General features: G+C 44.0%; 1 protein-coding gene across 1 annotated transcript in view; it reads right to left on the bottom strand.

Moving 5' to 3' along the window:
• Nucleotides 1–15,814, bottom strand: part of LOC122943808 (choline transporter-like protein 1) — a 119,845-nt gene that overhangs the window by 46,890 nt on the left and 57,141 nt on the right. The window contains exon 6 of the mRNA XM_044301854.1: nucleotides 5,021–5,190. Within this exon, the coding sequence (XP_044157789.1) occupies nucleotides 5,021–5,190 (170 nt within the window). The remainder of the gene's footprint in view (nucleotides 1–5,020; nucleotides 5,191–15,814) is intronic.

Here is a 15,814-nt window from a genome sequence, read left to right as displayed (position 1 = left end):
TCACGACACGCAACTTTTTTCACAAGCTATGCGTTGCCAAGGTCGAAAATAGTAAGTGGTCAAAATAATGCGACTCGACTGAATGTCCTGTTAAACAGATGTCATATACGTGATGTGAACAGATCTTATTCTAAATAGTTTTTTACCCAAAGTCTCAAGTGACAGATTCAAAACACAGTATTAACTTATTTTATAGTGCTTATATCACTTAGCCTTAAGTAGTTTTAGAAGCTAATATTGCAGGGAAATTGCAAGACATGACAACTGCTCATCGCAACACTGAACATTTAGGCTTCTTCAATTTTCTATGCATTATTCCTTGTGTCTGACATCCCACCTAGTGAAAGTGTGGGGATGTTTTTAAGTAGCACGTGGCAGAAGACCACCAAGTCCTCCTCAGGCAACGGGGTCAGGGCACCACTGCTACCTTGCAACCCTACAGCTAAGTTACTGCACTAGAAAAACTAGCGTATTCAATAACCACTTACAGTACAACTTAAATGGCACTGAAAACTGAGGCAGGAATTGTCATGAATCAAACTTTCCAGCTCAGCAGATATTTCCACCTGCAAAATTAGGCATGATAAATGGATTGTACAGGCCTTGAGGCCAATAACCCCGTCTTCCCCTGTCCCTCTGAACACTCATCTTTGGGCAGGACCAGGAATCAGACACCTGCGGCCAATCACAGGCTCTACCGAGAACCAAGAGCTGATGATGAATTAATGGCAATAATTCATATAACAATGTTAGATGATCTCCCAAAACAAGTGCTAAATGATGACTATGATCCACAATAATTTCCCCACATGACATTACAGAAATAAATGGCACGAGCATATATAGTGGCATTCAAACGTTTGGGCAACCCTGGTCAAAATTATTGCTACTGTGAACAGATAATTAAGTTGAAGATGAAAATCTCCAAAAGGCATAAAGTTAAAGGGTTTTCAAGATATTTTATTGATGATCTATCCTCAGGATAGGTCATCAATATCCGATTGGTGGGGGTCCGACTCACAGCACCCCTGCTGATCAGCTGGTTGAAAGGAAGGCTGCACACAGTGCCAGTGCAGTCTTCCCTTCAATGTATACCTGCTAGGCAGGTGTAATTACAAGAAGACGTCCCATTTATTCAATACACTTGTATAGGAATGAGCCATCCCATTGAAGTGAATGGGACGGCTTCTTGTAACTACACCTGCTCACTGCTGCGATGTCGACGGCAGGTAAACAAGGAAGAGAAGGCTGCGCTGGCACAGTGCACAGCCTTCTCTTCAACCAGCTGATCCTGAGGATAGGTAATCAATAAAAATATCTTGGAGAGCCCTTTCAAAAATGAAACACACTTTTCAACATTTTAAGCAATATATGTGTATCGTTTGGGTTTTGCACAATTTTAGAGTGAAAAAAGGAAAGGTGTACCTTGCAAAAGTATGGAAACCCAAGGAGATTTGAGCGCTCACAGAACTTTGTGCGGAGGTCTCAGACCTTAAATAGCCTGTTAGGGTTAAGGCTTGATCACAATCATCGTTAGGAAAGGCCCGGTGATGCAAATTTTTAAAGCTTTATAAATCACTACACTCCTCTAATCTTGTCCGAAAAAACAGCAGACATGGGTTAGGCTCCATTCACACGTACACAAGTGTTGTCCGCACCCGTTCCCCAATTGTGCGGAACGGATGCAGATCCATTCATTCTCTATGGGGACTGAATGGATGCAGAAAGCACACTATGTGCCCTCCGCATCCGCATTTCCAGAGCACGGCCCCGATCTTCCGGTCTGCAGCTCCGGAAAAAAAATAGAGATGTCCTATTTTTTTGCGGACAAGAATAGGCATTTCTATGGGGGTGCCGGCCGGGTGTATTGCAGATCTGCAATGCACTACGGACGTGTGAATGGACCCTTATTCTAAGGAGCTGCCTAACACTCTGAAGATAGCAAAGAGTTTTAAGGTTTCCATTTCCTCAGTTCGAAATGTAACTAAGAAATGACAGTTAAGAGGAACAGTGGAGGTCAAGAGAAGGTCTGGAAGACCATGAAAAATTTCAGAGACAGTGCTCATAGGATTCCTAGAAAGGAAAATCAGAACCCTCTCTTGACTGCAAAAGACCTTCAGGAAGATTTAGCAGACTCAGGGATTGTAGTACATTGTTTTACTGTTCATCAACACCTGCATAAATATGGCCTTTATAGAAGAGCAGCGTCATTAGTCTGCAAAAGGACATCTAAACAAGTCTGATTCACTTTGGAAACAAGTCCTGTGGACCAATAAGGTTAAAAGGTATGTTAATTTAATGAAAAGAACCCCTCTCCAACCATTAACGGGAACCTATCACCGGTATTTTGTGTATAGAACTGAGGACATTGGTTGCTAGATGGCCGCTAGCACATCCGCAATACCCAGTCCCTATAGCTCTGTGTGCTTTTATTGTGTAAAAAAAAAAAAAGATTTTATACATATGCAAATTAACCTGAGATGAGTCCTGTATGTGAGATGAGTCAAGGACAGGAGTCATCTCAGGTTAATTTGCATATGTATCAAATAGTTTTTTTACACAATAAAAGCACACAAAGCTATGGGGGACTGGGTATTGCGGATGTGCTTGCGGCCATCTAGCAACCCATGTCCTCAGCTCTATACACAAATGCCGGTGACAGGTTCCCTTTAAGCATGCTGCAAAGAAAATAAAGGGGGTTAGCACATCCCACTGTGCATTTTGCACGTCACCATGACTAAAAGCACAAAAGCCAAAACAGCAGCACTCTGCAAACCATTAAGTATGGGGGTGGATCAGTCATGCTTTGGGGGTGTGTTGTAGCCAATGCACGGTGAACATTCACCGGTAGTGGGAAGAATGTATTCAATGAAACTCCAGCAAATTCTGAAAGCAAACATAACACCACTTGTAAAAAATCTGAAGTTGAAAAGAGGATGACTTCTACAAATGGATAATGATCTTAAACAACCCTCAAAATCCACAATGGACTACCGCAAAACGTACAAGCTGAAGGTTTTACCATGGCCCTCACAGTCCCCTGATCTGAACATCATTGAAAATCTGTGGATAGACGTCAAAAGAGCAGTGCATGCAAGACAACCCAGAAATTTCACAGAACTGGAAGACTTTAGCAAGGAAGAATGGATGAAAATCCCTCAAACAAGAATTGAAAGACTACATAAAGTGTTTACAAGCTGTGATACGGGGTGCTACTAGGTACTAATTATGCAGAGTGCCCATAATTTTGATACAGGACCTTTTCCTTTATTGTTATTTTGAAAATGTAAGGTGAAAATAAAAAAATAATTTTGCTTAAAATACAAAAAGGCAATGTGTCATCTTTAACTTTATGCCTTTTGGAGATTATTTCATCTTCAACTTGCTTAACTATTCACAGTCAAAGTAGTTTTGACCAGGGATGACCAAACTTTTGCATGCAAATGTATAGACATGCCACACAATTTAAATGCAGTTCAAGAACAGTTATTTCAAATACACACACATTTTTTTCAGAAATAAAAAGGTTTCTGCTTATTAGAATAGGACAGCCTAAAAATAGACTTAATTTGCTTAAGGGCTCTTTCACACTTGCGTTGTCCGGATCCGTTGTGTACTCCATTTGCCGGAATTACACGCCGGATCCGGAAAAACGCAAGTGAACTGAAAGCATTTGAAGACGGATCAGTCTTCAAAATGCGTTCAGTGTTACTATGGCAGCCAGAACGCTATTAAAGTCCTGGTTGCCATAGTAATAGTAGGTAGCGGGGGAGCAGTATACTTACAGTCCGTGGGTCTCCCGGGGCGCTCCAGAATGACGTCAGAGCGCCCCATGCGCATGGACGACGTGCCATGCGATCACGTCATCCATGCGCGTGGGGTGCCATGACGTCACTCTGGAGCGCTCCGGGAGCCGCACGGACAGTAAGTATACTGCTCCCCCGCTCCCCACTACACTTTACCATGGCTGCCAGGACTTTAGCGTCCCGGCAGCCATGGTAACCATTCAGAAAAAGCGAAACGTCGGATCCGGCAATGCGCCGAAACGACGTTTAGCTTAAGGCCGGATCCGGATCAATGCCCTTCAATGGGCATTAATTCCGGATCCGGCCTTGCGGCAAGTGTTCAGGATTTTTGGCCAGAGCAAAAAGCGCAGCATGCTGCGGTATTTTCTCAAGCCAAAAAACGTTCCGGTCCGGAACTGAAGACATCCTGAACGGATTTCACTCCATTCAGAATGCATTAGGATAATCCTGATCAGGATTCTTCCGGCATAGAGCCCCGACGACAGAACTCTATGCCGGAAGAAAAGAACGCAAGTGTGAAAGAGCCCTAAGAGAAGCATTAAAAGGGGTTTTCCGGTTACACAGAAAAAAAAAAAAAAAAAAAAAAAAAAAAACACCAGCATTACTACTGTACCAGTCAGATGATGAAGTTCTGTGAGCCTTTTGACTCCTCTCGTGTAACTGATTTGTGACACATACCCAGTTTTTACATCCGGGCGCCACACTTAAGAGAACTGTCTGCATCATCAGGTCTCTGCCTTTCCTTCCCCTCCCTGCTTGAAGCCCTTCCCAAAAAAAGCTGCCCATTGCTGACATCATATCTGCAGAGCAGGGTTTAGGAAAATGAGCAGAACAGCGCCCTCAGAGGCCAAGTCATTGATGATATTGTGTCAACAGGACGGAGCCTTAGGCCAAAGTTATGTCATTGGGATACAGAATCAACACAGCAGAAAACGTCACTTGACCTTGATGGAGTGCACGAAAACGGAGCATTACAATCACTATTAGTGAGTGATAATGTGTTGTTTCCAGTCAATTGATGCTTAAAATTGCTAAACCGGAATACCCCTTTAATACTGGAGACCAAGTATGATCATGCAGTGATTTGTAAGTATATGTGGCAAACATTTTCCATATTTCCATAAAACCTTCTTTATAGACTAAGAAGTGAATCTGTAAAAACGTCACCTATAACAATGCTATACATCAAGTCTAATAATTAGAAAAACCATTACCTAGTGACAAAAAGCAAAGTCCAATTATAATTTCTTTGCTGGTCATTACTCCACTAATCAGCCTGTGTAGGACACTATTGTCACTGACAAAAGTGATCAGGGCTTCTGCAAACTTGGCATAGCAGGAAATGTTCACAGGAGCACAGCGATGGAAGAATGGAATAGGTGCACTGGTGACACAAGGAGAAAAAAAAACAAAATAGAAAAAAAAATTACTCCTACCGAAATAGAAAATGAAAAGAATGTCACATCAACACAGAAATGGAAAGGGGAATGAAAGTTTATTCCTGTCTTTCTAAATTCATAACAAAAGGGCGAGGGAAGAAACATGGTGGACGATGGTTGGAAATGCTGTCAATGGAAATGAATGAATATGAAGGCAAAGACCATCTGAAAGAGGAGGAACACAATATAAACACATTCATGTGGACCATAAGAAAGTGGTATGACCCATAGAAATAAAATTATAGATGAGAAATGAGACTTGCTTGCCAGTATCTTACATGCATTAAACGGTTTCTCTCATCTCGTTCTATAATTTAAAGGGGTGTGTTATATATATATAAAAATGAAGCTCAATAAAAACGTAATGAAAATAACGTCACTTTAATAAATACTATTCACCATGCTGCTTGCTCTGGGGTTGCCATGGTAGCATATAACCAACCATGCAATGTCATGTGTCCTCCATTCTTCTGAAAATATTATTGTAAACTGAGGTCACATGCAGAGAGGCTTCATTCGTCTCTGGTTGCATACTTATTCCAGAGGAAAGCAGCGAACACCTCCTAAACCATTCCCACTGGAGAAGAATTCTTCAATTAGGATTGGATTCCATTTTCAGTATTTAAGAAAAAAAAACAGCATTCCCAAAGGCCATTCATACAGCCATGTGAATATAAGCGTAGACTGATGCTATCATGGGATCCTCTGTGCAAGCAGTTATTGTAACCAATATTCACATTACTGCAATGGGAAATTAGCAGTGGAAAAAACTAAAATAAGGCTACTTTCACACTTGCATTGATAATTCCAGTATTGAGATCCGGCAGAGGATTTTGATTTTGCACATCAGGAGTGAAATCAAAAACGGAAAAAAAACGGATCTGTCACTAAATACATTAAAAGTCAACGGGTGATAGATCTGGTTTTTACTTACATTGTTTTCAGTGCCGGATCAGTTTTTTGCCGTTATTATGACCGGACACAAAACGGCAGATTGCAGCGGTTTTGTGTCCGGTCACAAAACGGCATGCTGATGGAACAGAAGACATCCTGATGCATCCGGAAAAGATCTCTTTCCATTCAGAATGTATGAGGACTAAATGGAAACGTTTTTTTCCGGTACTAAGATCCTCTGCTGGAGCTCAATACCGGAAAATAACAACGCACGTGTGAAAGTAGCCTGAACTGTACAACAGAAAGCTATATTTTCGGCCATTTCCAACATATTGAGCTACATTTTTTACAAGTGAAAAATGACAATATTTCCAAAAGTATTTACAGCAAAAGAAAAGCAGAGGAATGTCTATTTAAAGCGTGCCTCCAGTTTCACAAGAAAAATAACTAAGGTAAATGGATTTTGTAATATACTTGTTTTTCTAAGTCATTGTATTAGCAGGTTTTGATATCAAAGGGGTTATCCCAGAATTTTATATTAACAACCTATCCTCAGGACAGGCTAGCAATATCAGATTGGTGGGGGTCTGACTCTCAGCAGCCCCATCGACCATCTGTATAAAGAGGCCGTGATGTTCTATTAGCGCATAGGCCTCTTCCTAGGACAGTGACATCACCATACATCAGTCACATGGTCTAGGCACAGCTCAGTGCCATTCAAGTGAATGGGCATGAACTACAATACCAAACACAGCCTCTATCCAGGGAACGGTGCTGTGCTTGGTAAGCTGTAGGGAGACCACAGCACTCACTGGAGAACCAGCGAGTGGCCTATTCAAGCAGCTGATTGGTGGGGGTGTCAGAAGCTGGAGCTCAGTCCATCCTGGGGATAAGCGATCAATATAAAAATTCCATATAAACCCTTTAACCCAAAACATGGACCGGTCAAGTTTTGTGCTGCTTTGCTGCTCCGGTATTGAGATCAGTCATAGGGTCTCCATACCGGAGAAAAACTCTTCCGTTTTGTCCACATTCATTGTCAATGAGGACAAAATGTAACTGAACAGAACGGAATGCTCCAAACTGCATTCCGTTCCATTTGGTTGCGTTCCCTTACCGGAGAGCAAACCGCAGCAAGCTGTGGTTTAAAGGGAACCTGTCACCAGCTTTATGGTGTCCTAACTAAGGGCAACATAAATAAGTGACTGATTCGCTTATCAAAATGCTGGGTCACTTTCTTTAATTGACCCAGTCAATCTGCCGAGATCTTGTATTGAAAAGCTCCAGCTGATAATGATGAGTCATGAATATTCATGAGCTCCTGACTCTCCCCGCCCACCTGCTGCTGAATGACTGTTTGTTTCCATAGGAATCAGCAGCAGGTGGGCAGGGGAGTGGCTATAGCTCTGAATTAAATATACGCCGGACTCAATGACCTCACGCCGGACTCGAAACAGCTCATTAGCATGCGGCATGCTTGTGTGTATATTATGAGGTAACCATCTGTCAGACCAGTAAGTGAATACATCTAAGGCACTTTTTAGTAGTTAATGATTGTATATAATTAGTTCGATTATAATCAAATATCCACATGGACAGGTTCCCTTTAAATTTCCGTCCTGGGATGCAGAGCCAGATGGATCAGTCATGACCCACAATGAAAGTCAATGGGGACAGATCCATATAACTCTGACACTATCTGACACAAAAGAAAATGGAGTTCATGACGGATCTGTCTTGGCTATGTTAAAGAGGATCTTTCATCGGTCCAAACATTGTGAACTAAGTGTCATGATCTGTACAGCGGCGCCTGGGGTTCTCACTGCACTTACCAGGGCCGGCCTTTGGGGTGTGCGGGCTGTGCGGCCGCACAGGGCGCCATAGCAACAGGGGCGCCGGGCGGCCGACAGCCCGCAATGTAATATGGCGGCACTTATGTTTTCCCACGGGGCGGGCGGGCCCCCGCCCCCTCCATCTCCCCCTCCCCTGTATTCAGCAGGGGGCGCACGTTGCGGTTTAAAAAAAAAAAAACTTCGGGCGGCTGGCGGCGCCCCTCATTCTGCGCCGCCTGAGTGGCTGAGCCTGCCTGCGCCTGCTGTGTGCTGTTAGTGTAGCGTGGCCGAGCTCTGTTCGATCCGCGGTACAGGAGCTTTTGTTTCCTGTACCCGGCCGGACTGACAGGAAGTGCTCACTTAGTGTGCACTTCCTGTCAGTCCGGCCGGGTACAGGAAACAAATGCTCCTGTACCGCGGATCAAACAGAGCTCGGCCACGCTACACTAGAGGTGGAAATGAGAGTGATGGGGGGGGGGAGAAGGGATGGGGGGGGGGAGAAATAATGAGAGTGATGGGGGGGGGGGGAGAAATAATGAGAGTGATGGGGGGGGGGAGAAATAATGAGAGTGATGGGGGGGGGGGGGAGAGAGAAATAATGAGAGTGATGGGGGGGGGGAGAAATAATGAGAGTGATGGGGGGGGGGGGAGAAATAATGAGAGTGATGGGGGGGGGGGAGAAATAATGAGAGTGATGGGTGGGGGGGAGAAATAATGGAGTGATGGGGGGGGGAGAAATAAATGAGAGTGATGGGGGGGGGAGAAATAATGAGAGTGATGGGGGGGGGAGAAATAATGAGAGTGATGGGGGGGGGGAGAAATAAATGAGAGTGATGGGGGGGGGAGGAATATATGAGAGTGATGGGGGGGGAGAAATAATGAGAGTGATGGGGGGGGAGAAATAATGAGAGTGATGGGGGGGGGGGAGAAATAATGAGAGTGATGGGGGGGGGAGAAATAATGAGAGTGATGGGGGGGGAGAAATAATCAGAGGATGGGGGGGGGGAATAATGAGAGTGAGGGGGCGGGGGATAATAATGAGAGTGAGGGGGGGGAGAATATGAGAGTGATGGGGGGGGAGAAATAATGAGCAGTGGATGGGGGGGGAGAAATAATGAGAGTGATGGGGGGGGGGAGAAAATAATGAGAGTGATGGGGGGGGGGGGGAGAAATAATGAGAGTGAGGGGGGGGGGAATAATGAGAGTGAGGGGGCGGGGATAATAATGAGAGTGAGGGGGGGAGAATAATGAGAGTGATGGGGGGGGGGGGGGAGAGAAATAATGAGAGTGATGGGGGGGGGAGAAATAATGAGAGTGATGGGGGGGAGAATAATGAGAGTGATGGGGGGGGAGAAATAATGAGAGTGATGGGGGGGGAGAAATAATGAGAGTGATGGGGGGGGGAGAAATAATGAGAGTGATGGGGGGGGGGAGAAATAATGAGAGTGATGGGGGGGAGAAATAATGAGAGTGATGGGGGGGAGAATAATGAGAGTGATGGGGGGGGGGAGAATAATGAGAGTGATGTGGGGGGAGAATAATGAGAGTGATGGGGGGAGAATAATGAGAGTAATGGGGGGGGGGGGGGAATAATGAGAGTGACAATGGAGTCCCCAGAGCCAGACTGCAGCCAGAGTCCAGATCATCTTATTGTCCTGGTGGTAAGTAGACAATGCAATATGTTTATTATTTAATTGTTTAGTTATTAATACTACATTGGAAATTAATTTTCTCAGCTGGACACCGGCCGACATGCGCTGGGAGCCTCGCCAGCGGTTAGGGTAGGGAAAAAGCACTGGCCCGTACGTAAATTTTTCCCTTCCCTAACCGCTGGTGAGGCTCCTGGTGCATGCGCAGTGTCGGCCGGTGTTCAGCTGAAAACATCCATCCGATCACTGCGCATTGGCCCATAGTTTTTCCCTACCCTAACCGCCGGCGAGGCTCCTGGCGCATGCGCTGCTGTGAAATTTCCCTAACCTGTCGTTGTGCGCCTGCGCGATGCTGCACACCTCCTCACGTCATGTCCGGTGCGACCGGAAGTGACGAGGGTAGGGAAATCTCACGAACTAGGGAAGTATAACATTACACCGGCCTTTGGGGTGTGAGGGCTGGTAACTACTTGGTTGGATAGTCAGCCAGCCTATGCCATGATGCCAGCAACAAGCATTTTTTTTTTTGGGGGGGGGGGGGGGGGGGGCGCCACAAGGTTAGCTCGCACAGGGCGCCTGAACACCTAAGGCCGGCCCTGGCACTTACTATTATCCCTGGGCGCCGCTCTGTTCTCCTGCTATGCCTTTCGGTATGTTCGGTCACTTGGTTATAGTAGGCGGAGTCTGCCCTTGTCCTCCTGGGCGTCTCCTTCTCCTAGGCTGTAGTGCTGGCCAATCGCAGCGCAGAGCTCACAGCCTGGGAGAAAAAAAAACCTCCCAGGCCGTGAGCTCTGGGCTGCGATTGGCCAGCGCTACAGCCTGGAAGAAGGAGACGCCCAGCAGAACAAGGGCAGACTCCTCCTACTATTACCAAGTCCCCTAAGTCTCTGCCTACTATAACCAAGTCCCCGAACATACCGGAGGGCATAGAAGAAGAAACAGAGCGGCGCCCAGGGATAATAGTAAGTGCAGTGAGATCCCTGGGCGCCGCTGTACTTCGTTCACAATGTTTGGACCGATGAAAGGTCCTCTTTAAAAATAATACAACCGGGTGCGTTCATAACGGATGCAGATGGTTGTATTTTCAGTAACGGAAGCGTTTTTGCTGAACCCTGCCGGATCCAGCAATAAAGCTAGTGTGAAAGTAGCCTTAACTACACCGCGCACAGTTTTGCTTCCTAGGTCACAGTCTTCAATCACGGCGCCGTCAGATCCTATCGCACTTGTTCTCGCGCTAAAGACAACAGCCTTAAAACAGAACATGATGATGGCTAGTTAAAGGGGTTGTCCCATTACAAGAATGTATTCTGTATCCTGTGGATACGGGATATGTGCTTGTAATTGGAAAGCCCTTTAAGTGCAGCTGACAGCACAGACCTCAGCCAGTCCATGCTGCGGGTCGACAGCAAAACCCACTATTACACCGATTTAGAAAAACAATTCTATGGCAAACTCCTGCATTATATACGTATTTCTTGTGAAACTGGAGGTACGCGTTAAATAAGGTTGAGGTTTTCCTTCAGTGTTAGAGACTTACCTTCCATAGTATGAAAAGCAGCTTCATATTGCATCAACACATGGCATTACAGGTGAAACTCGAAAAATTTGAATATTGTGCAAAGTTCATTTATTTCAGTAATGCATCTTAAAAGGTGAAGCTAACATATGAGAGAGACTCGTTACATGCAAAGTGAGATATTTCAAGCCTTTATTTGGTATAATTTGGATGATTATGGCCTACAGCCTATAAGACCCCAAAGTCCCAATTTTGAGGTAGCCTTTGCTCAGGGGGTATGGATTAATTAGCTGACTAGAGTGTGACACTTTGAGCCTAGAATATTGAACCTTTTCACATTAAGCTGCATTAATGCGATTCCTTTAAGTTGCATTACTGAAATAAATGGACTTTTGCACGATATTCAAATTTTTCGAGTTTCACCTGTATAGTGAACATTTCAGTATACCGAGCATTACACAGCTGAATGTGTAACATAAGCAGCTAAATGGATATTTAGATTTTTTGCTTAGTGGTCAAAATGACGATATATGAAGAGTACAAAAAGTGACTGAAGTTTTGGCATCATCCACGCCCTGCACTCATTACCAGTATGGGCATGGTTATACGTATACAATGAAAATGTACTGTTTTCCAGTATGCCTCACAAATAAAACAGAAATAGGAATCGGTCTTCCAAATGTCCAATCCAACAAACAGTGCCTCTTTGAAATGGTCATCCTGTATACACAGTATATTTTTTGGTCATAGACCCATTAAAACTAGTGGCCACTTAGTCTTCTCCAAAGCAAGAACTTGAAAACTGTTAAACCTTTAGGCCAGACACACACGAGAGAGAAACTCACAGCGTGCGTCAGTGCAAGGTCCCATTCTGAACTCAAAGGGTTTCTACCACTTCAGTTTGACCAAATTAGCTTTCAGACACTAGCGATCTGCTAGTGTCTGATCTCCATAACCATGCAATTCTTAGACCTTTGTGTGGAGCCGTTTCATTAAAAAACTAACTTTTATTCCTATGCAAATGAGCCTCTAGGTGCTATGGGGGCGTCTTTTCAGCACCTAGAGGCTCGGTCTACTCACCCTGTATGCCCGCCCATCTCATCTTGAATGCATGCCTCCATCACAGCCATCGGACGAATTCACACGCCTGCGCCGTTCGCTTCTGTCTTCGGCACAGGCGCAGTGAGTGAAGGCCGCTCTCCTGATGCCGTTTTCCTCACTGTGACTTAGTCGGCGCAGGCGCAGTGAGGAATCCGGCACCAGGAGCGTATCATTTACTCACTGCGCCTGCGCCAATGACAGAAGTGAACGGCACAGGCGCGTGAATTCGTCCGATGGCTGTGATGGCGGCAGGCATTCAAGACGAGATGGGCGGGCATACAGGGTGAGTAGACCGAGCCTCTAGGTGCTGAAAAGACGCCCCCATAGAACCTAGAGGCTCATTTGCATAGGAATAAAAGTTAGTTTTTTAATGAAACGGCTCCACACAAAGGTCTAAGAATTGCATGGTTATGGAGATCAGACACTAGCAGATCGCTAGTGTCTGACAGCTAATTTGGTCAAACTGAAGTGGTAGAAACCCTTCAACTCCTCTTACAGGATTGCACAGCATTATAATGATTTATAATGTTGTATAACCCTGAGAGTCCTGGAGTCTATTGTATAAGACTACTTTCATACTAGCATTTAAGTTTTCCGGTATTGAGATCCGTCATAGGGGCTCGATAACAGAAAAAAAACACATCAGTTTTGTCCCTATTCATTGTCAATGGGGACAAAACTGAACTGAACAGAACGGAGTGCTCCAAAATGCATTCTGTTCCGTTTAGTTGCGTTCCCAGACCGGAGAGCAAACCACAACATGTTGTAGTATGCTTTCCGTCCTGGGATGTGGAGCAAGACGGATCAGTCATGACCCCAATGCAAGTCAATGGGGACGGATCCGTTTTCTCTGCCACAATAGAAAACAGATCAGTCCCCCATTGACTTTCAATGGAGGTAATGACAGATCGGTCTTGGCAATGTTAACGATATGTTAAAGATAATAAAACCGGATCCGTCCATAACAAATGCAGACAGTTGTATTATCAGTAACGGAAGCATTTTTGCTGGACCCTGCCTCTTCCAACAGCTGTGGGGGTGCCAGGTCCTGAGAATAGGCCATCAATATAAAACCCCTGCATAACCCTTTTAATCATGGGATAACCCCTTTACTGAAGGGAGGGTGCAACTGTTCTGGAAACACATGGATAAGATTTGATTCAGCATAGATAACAGTGATTGGCCTGGCTCACACTCTACACACAAAATAAGTTTATAAGGTTGAGGTCAGAGTTCTGAAAAGGCCTTTCAAGATTCTTCACAGGAAAAAAAACTAAAAACTTAAAACTTATTTTTTAATTATTTTTTTTTTTAGATCCCATTATCCACATCAGGACCCTGCAATTTTCCATTTTTTGCTTTTTTTTTTTTTACTCCCTGCCTTCCCAGAGCTATAACTTTTTTTTTTTCTTATTACATAGCTGTATATTAGAGCTTGTTTTTTTCCAGCACAAGCTGTACTATCTAATGGCACCATCTTACACTGCATATTATGTAGTGGGAAGCTGTAAAAAAATAAAATAATTTCAAGTGGGGTGAAATTGTGGGTGGGGTGCACAAAACATAAATTACACCGTAGTTTTATGGGTTTTGCTTTTATAGCATTCCCTATGTGGGAAAACTGACCCGTTACCTTCATTCTCCAGGTCAGTATGAGAACACATTTTTTATTTTATTTTTTCTTGTGTTATAATATTTAAACTTTGGTAAAAAATTATTTTTTATTTCTTCTCACCGACATATTCTGACCTCCATAACTTTTTTACAGTTATGTCTTCAGAGCTGTGTGAGGGCTCATTTTTTGTAGGGCGATCTGTAGTTTTTATTGATACCATTACAGAGTGTGCATGACTTTTTGATCACTTTTTATGGGGAGGTGAAAACAGCAAATCGGCCATTTAGATTTTTTTTCCATTACAGTGTTCCCCATTCAGAATAAATACGTTTAGAATTTAATAGTATGGGTGTTTTGCAACGTGGCAGTGTAAATGGTCTTTAATTATGTTTGGTCATTTTTATTATGGGGTAAGGGGAGGCCCCAGTTATTTAAACTTTTATGTTTTTAAAACCTTTTTTTAAATTTATTTTTTTTACACTTATTTTAGATTCCCCTAGGGAACTTGAACATGCAATCATTAGATCACTTGTCCCATAGACTGCAATGAATTACCATTTTCATTATGTTCCTATGGAGCCACACGCAGGGCTCCACAGGACCCATCACTGTGGTAGCCTCAGATCCTTCAGTGGGCTTGAGGTTACAATAACGAACAAAGAGCTCCCCCGATCCCACAGAAAGCCTCTCAGGGGTTAAAGCTTAAAGCCGATCACAGAAAGCCGGTGGTTATGATGCCCGCTCAGCCTCTGAGTGGAGCCATGTTTAAAGACCAGACTTCTGCCATACATGAACAGCAGAGGTCAGGAAGGGGATAAGGAATTACTGTCTTACAAAATGATGTTATACTTATAATAAGTCAGTCATCGATATATCGGTGGGATCCACTACTAATAAGCTGATTGAAAGTAAGTGCTGCCGCCTCTTTCTAGGCCAGTGACGTCACATTCCTTGGTCACATGGCTTAGGCGTAGCTCAGTACTAAGCACAGCCACTATCCAATCAATGGTGCTGTGCTTAGTAAGTGAGGAGAGCTCTTCAAACAGCTGATTGGTAGAAATGCTGGGAGTCGGACCCCCGCCGATCTAATATTGATGACCTAACCTGAGGATAGATCATCAATATTAAAAAACCCCTTTGAAAAAGTATCATACTGTTCTGTATAAAGCTCCTATGCAGCCCAGTGTCTCTCCATGGGCCACTCCATTGCATCTGCCCTCTTTTATATTGTCTAGGTTAGCGAGAAGCAGCGGCAGAAGGAGTGGAGTATAAAGCCTAATCTGCATCGTCTGAACACTCCACCGATGAGCAGACAAAAATGCTTGCTGGCCGGCTCCACATCTACTTGTGTATAGCAGACTAATCACAGTAATGATCATTCACCCCCCCAAGCAGTTTCCATTGGACTGTGTAAAGGATCTTTAGACGAGAGCCAATCGACTTGTTTTATCTTTGAATCGCGCTTGTTAGACCCCATCACATGACCACAACATCACGTTGCAAGGACTGTAGTGTCTAACCATCTAGACACACAGAAGCTGCAAAACAATATAATACTTTTAAGATGACAATTTTTAAAGTTTTATGTATATCTTTTCATGCAATGGAGCAATAAAAACAGAAAGGCAGTCAGACCCTTTAAGACTTCCATTCACAGTAACAAGTAAAAAAATAAAAAAAAATACATGAAGAACACTCCTTCAAAAAATCATATGTTGAAGCTTTTGTGCTTGATTAGTGGGAACTGGAGGGAGGAGCAGTGTTTTTTTTTTTTTTTAAAGGTATGGATGACTTATGTTCCAGATAGGTCAAATAGGTGGGGGTCCAACACATCCAGGAATCAGCTGTTTGCCGCCAGTCCTAGAATCATAAAAGAGGAAGGACTGGAAGCATAAGGCTCCATTCGTTGTGTAATGGGCATTCTGGTGTACTGCAGATCAGCTCCCATTCACTTGAATGGGA

This window comes from Bufo gargarizans, chromosome 7 (genome assembly GCF_014858855.1).
Source record: "Bufo gargarizans isolate SCDJY-AF-19 chromosome 7, ASM1485885v1, whole genome shotgun sequence".
Classification (NCBI taxonomy): Eukaryota; Metazoa; Chordata; class Amphibia; order Anura; family Bufonidae; genus Bufo; species Bufo gargarizans.
This window is presented reverse-complemented; position numbering and strand designations above follow the sequence as displayed.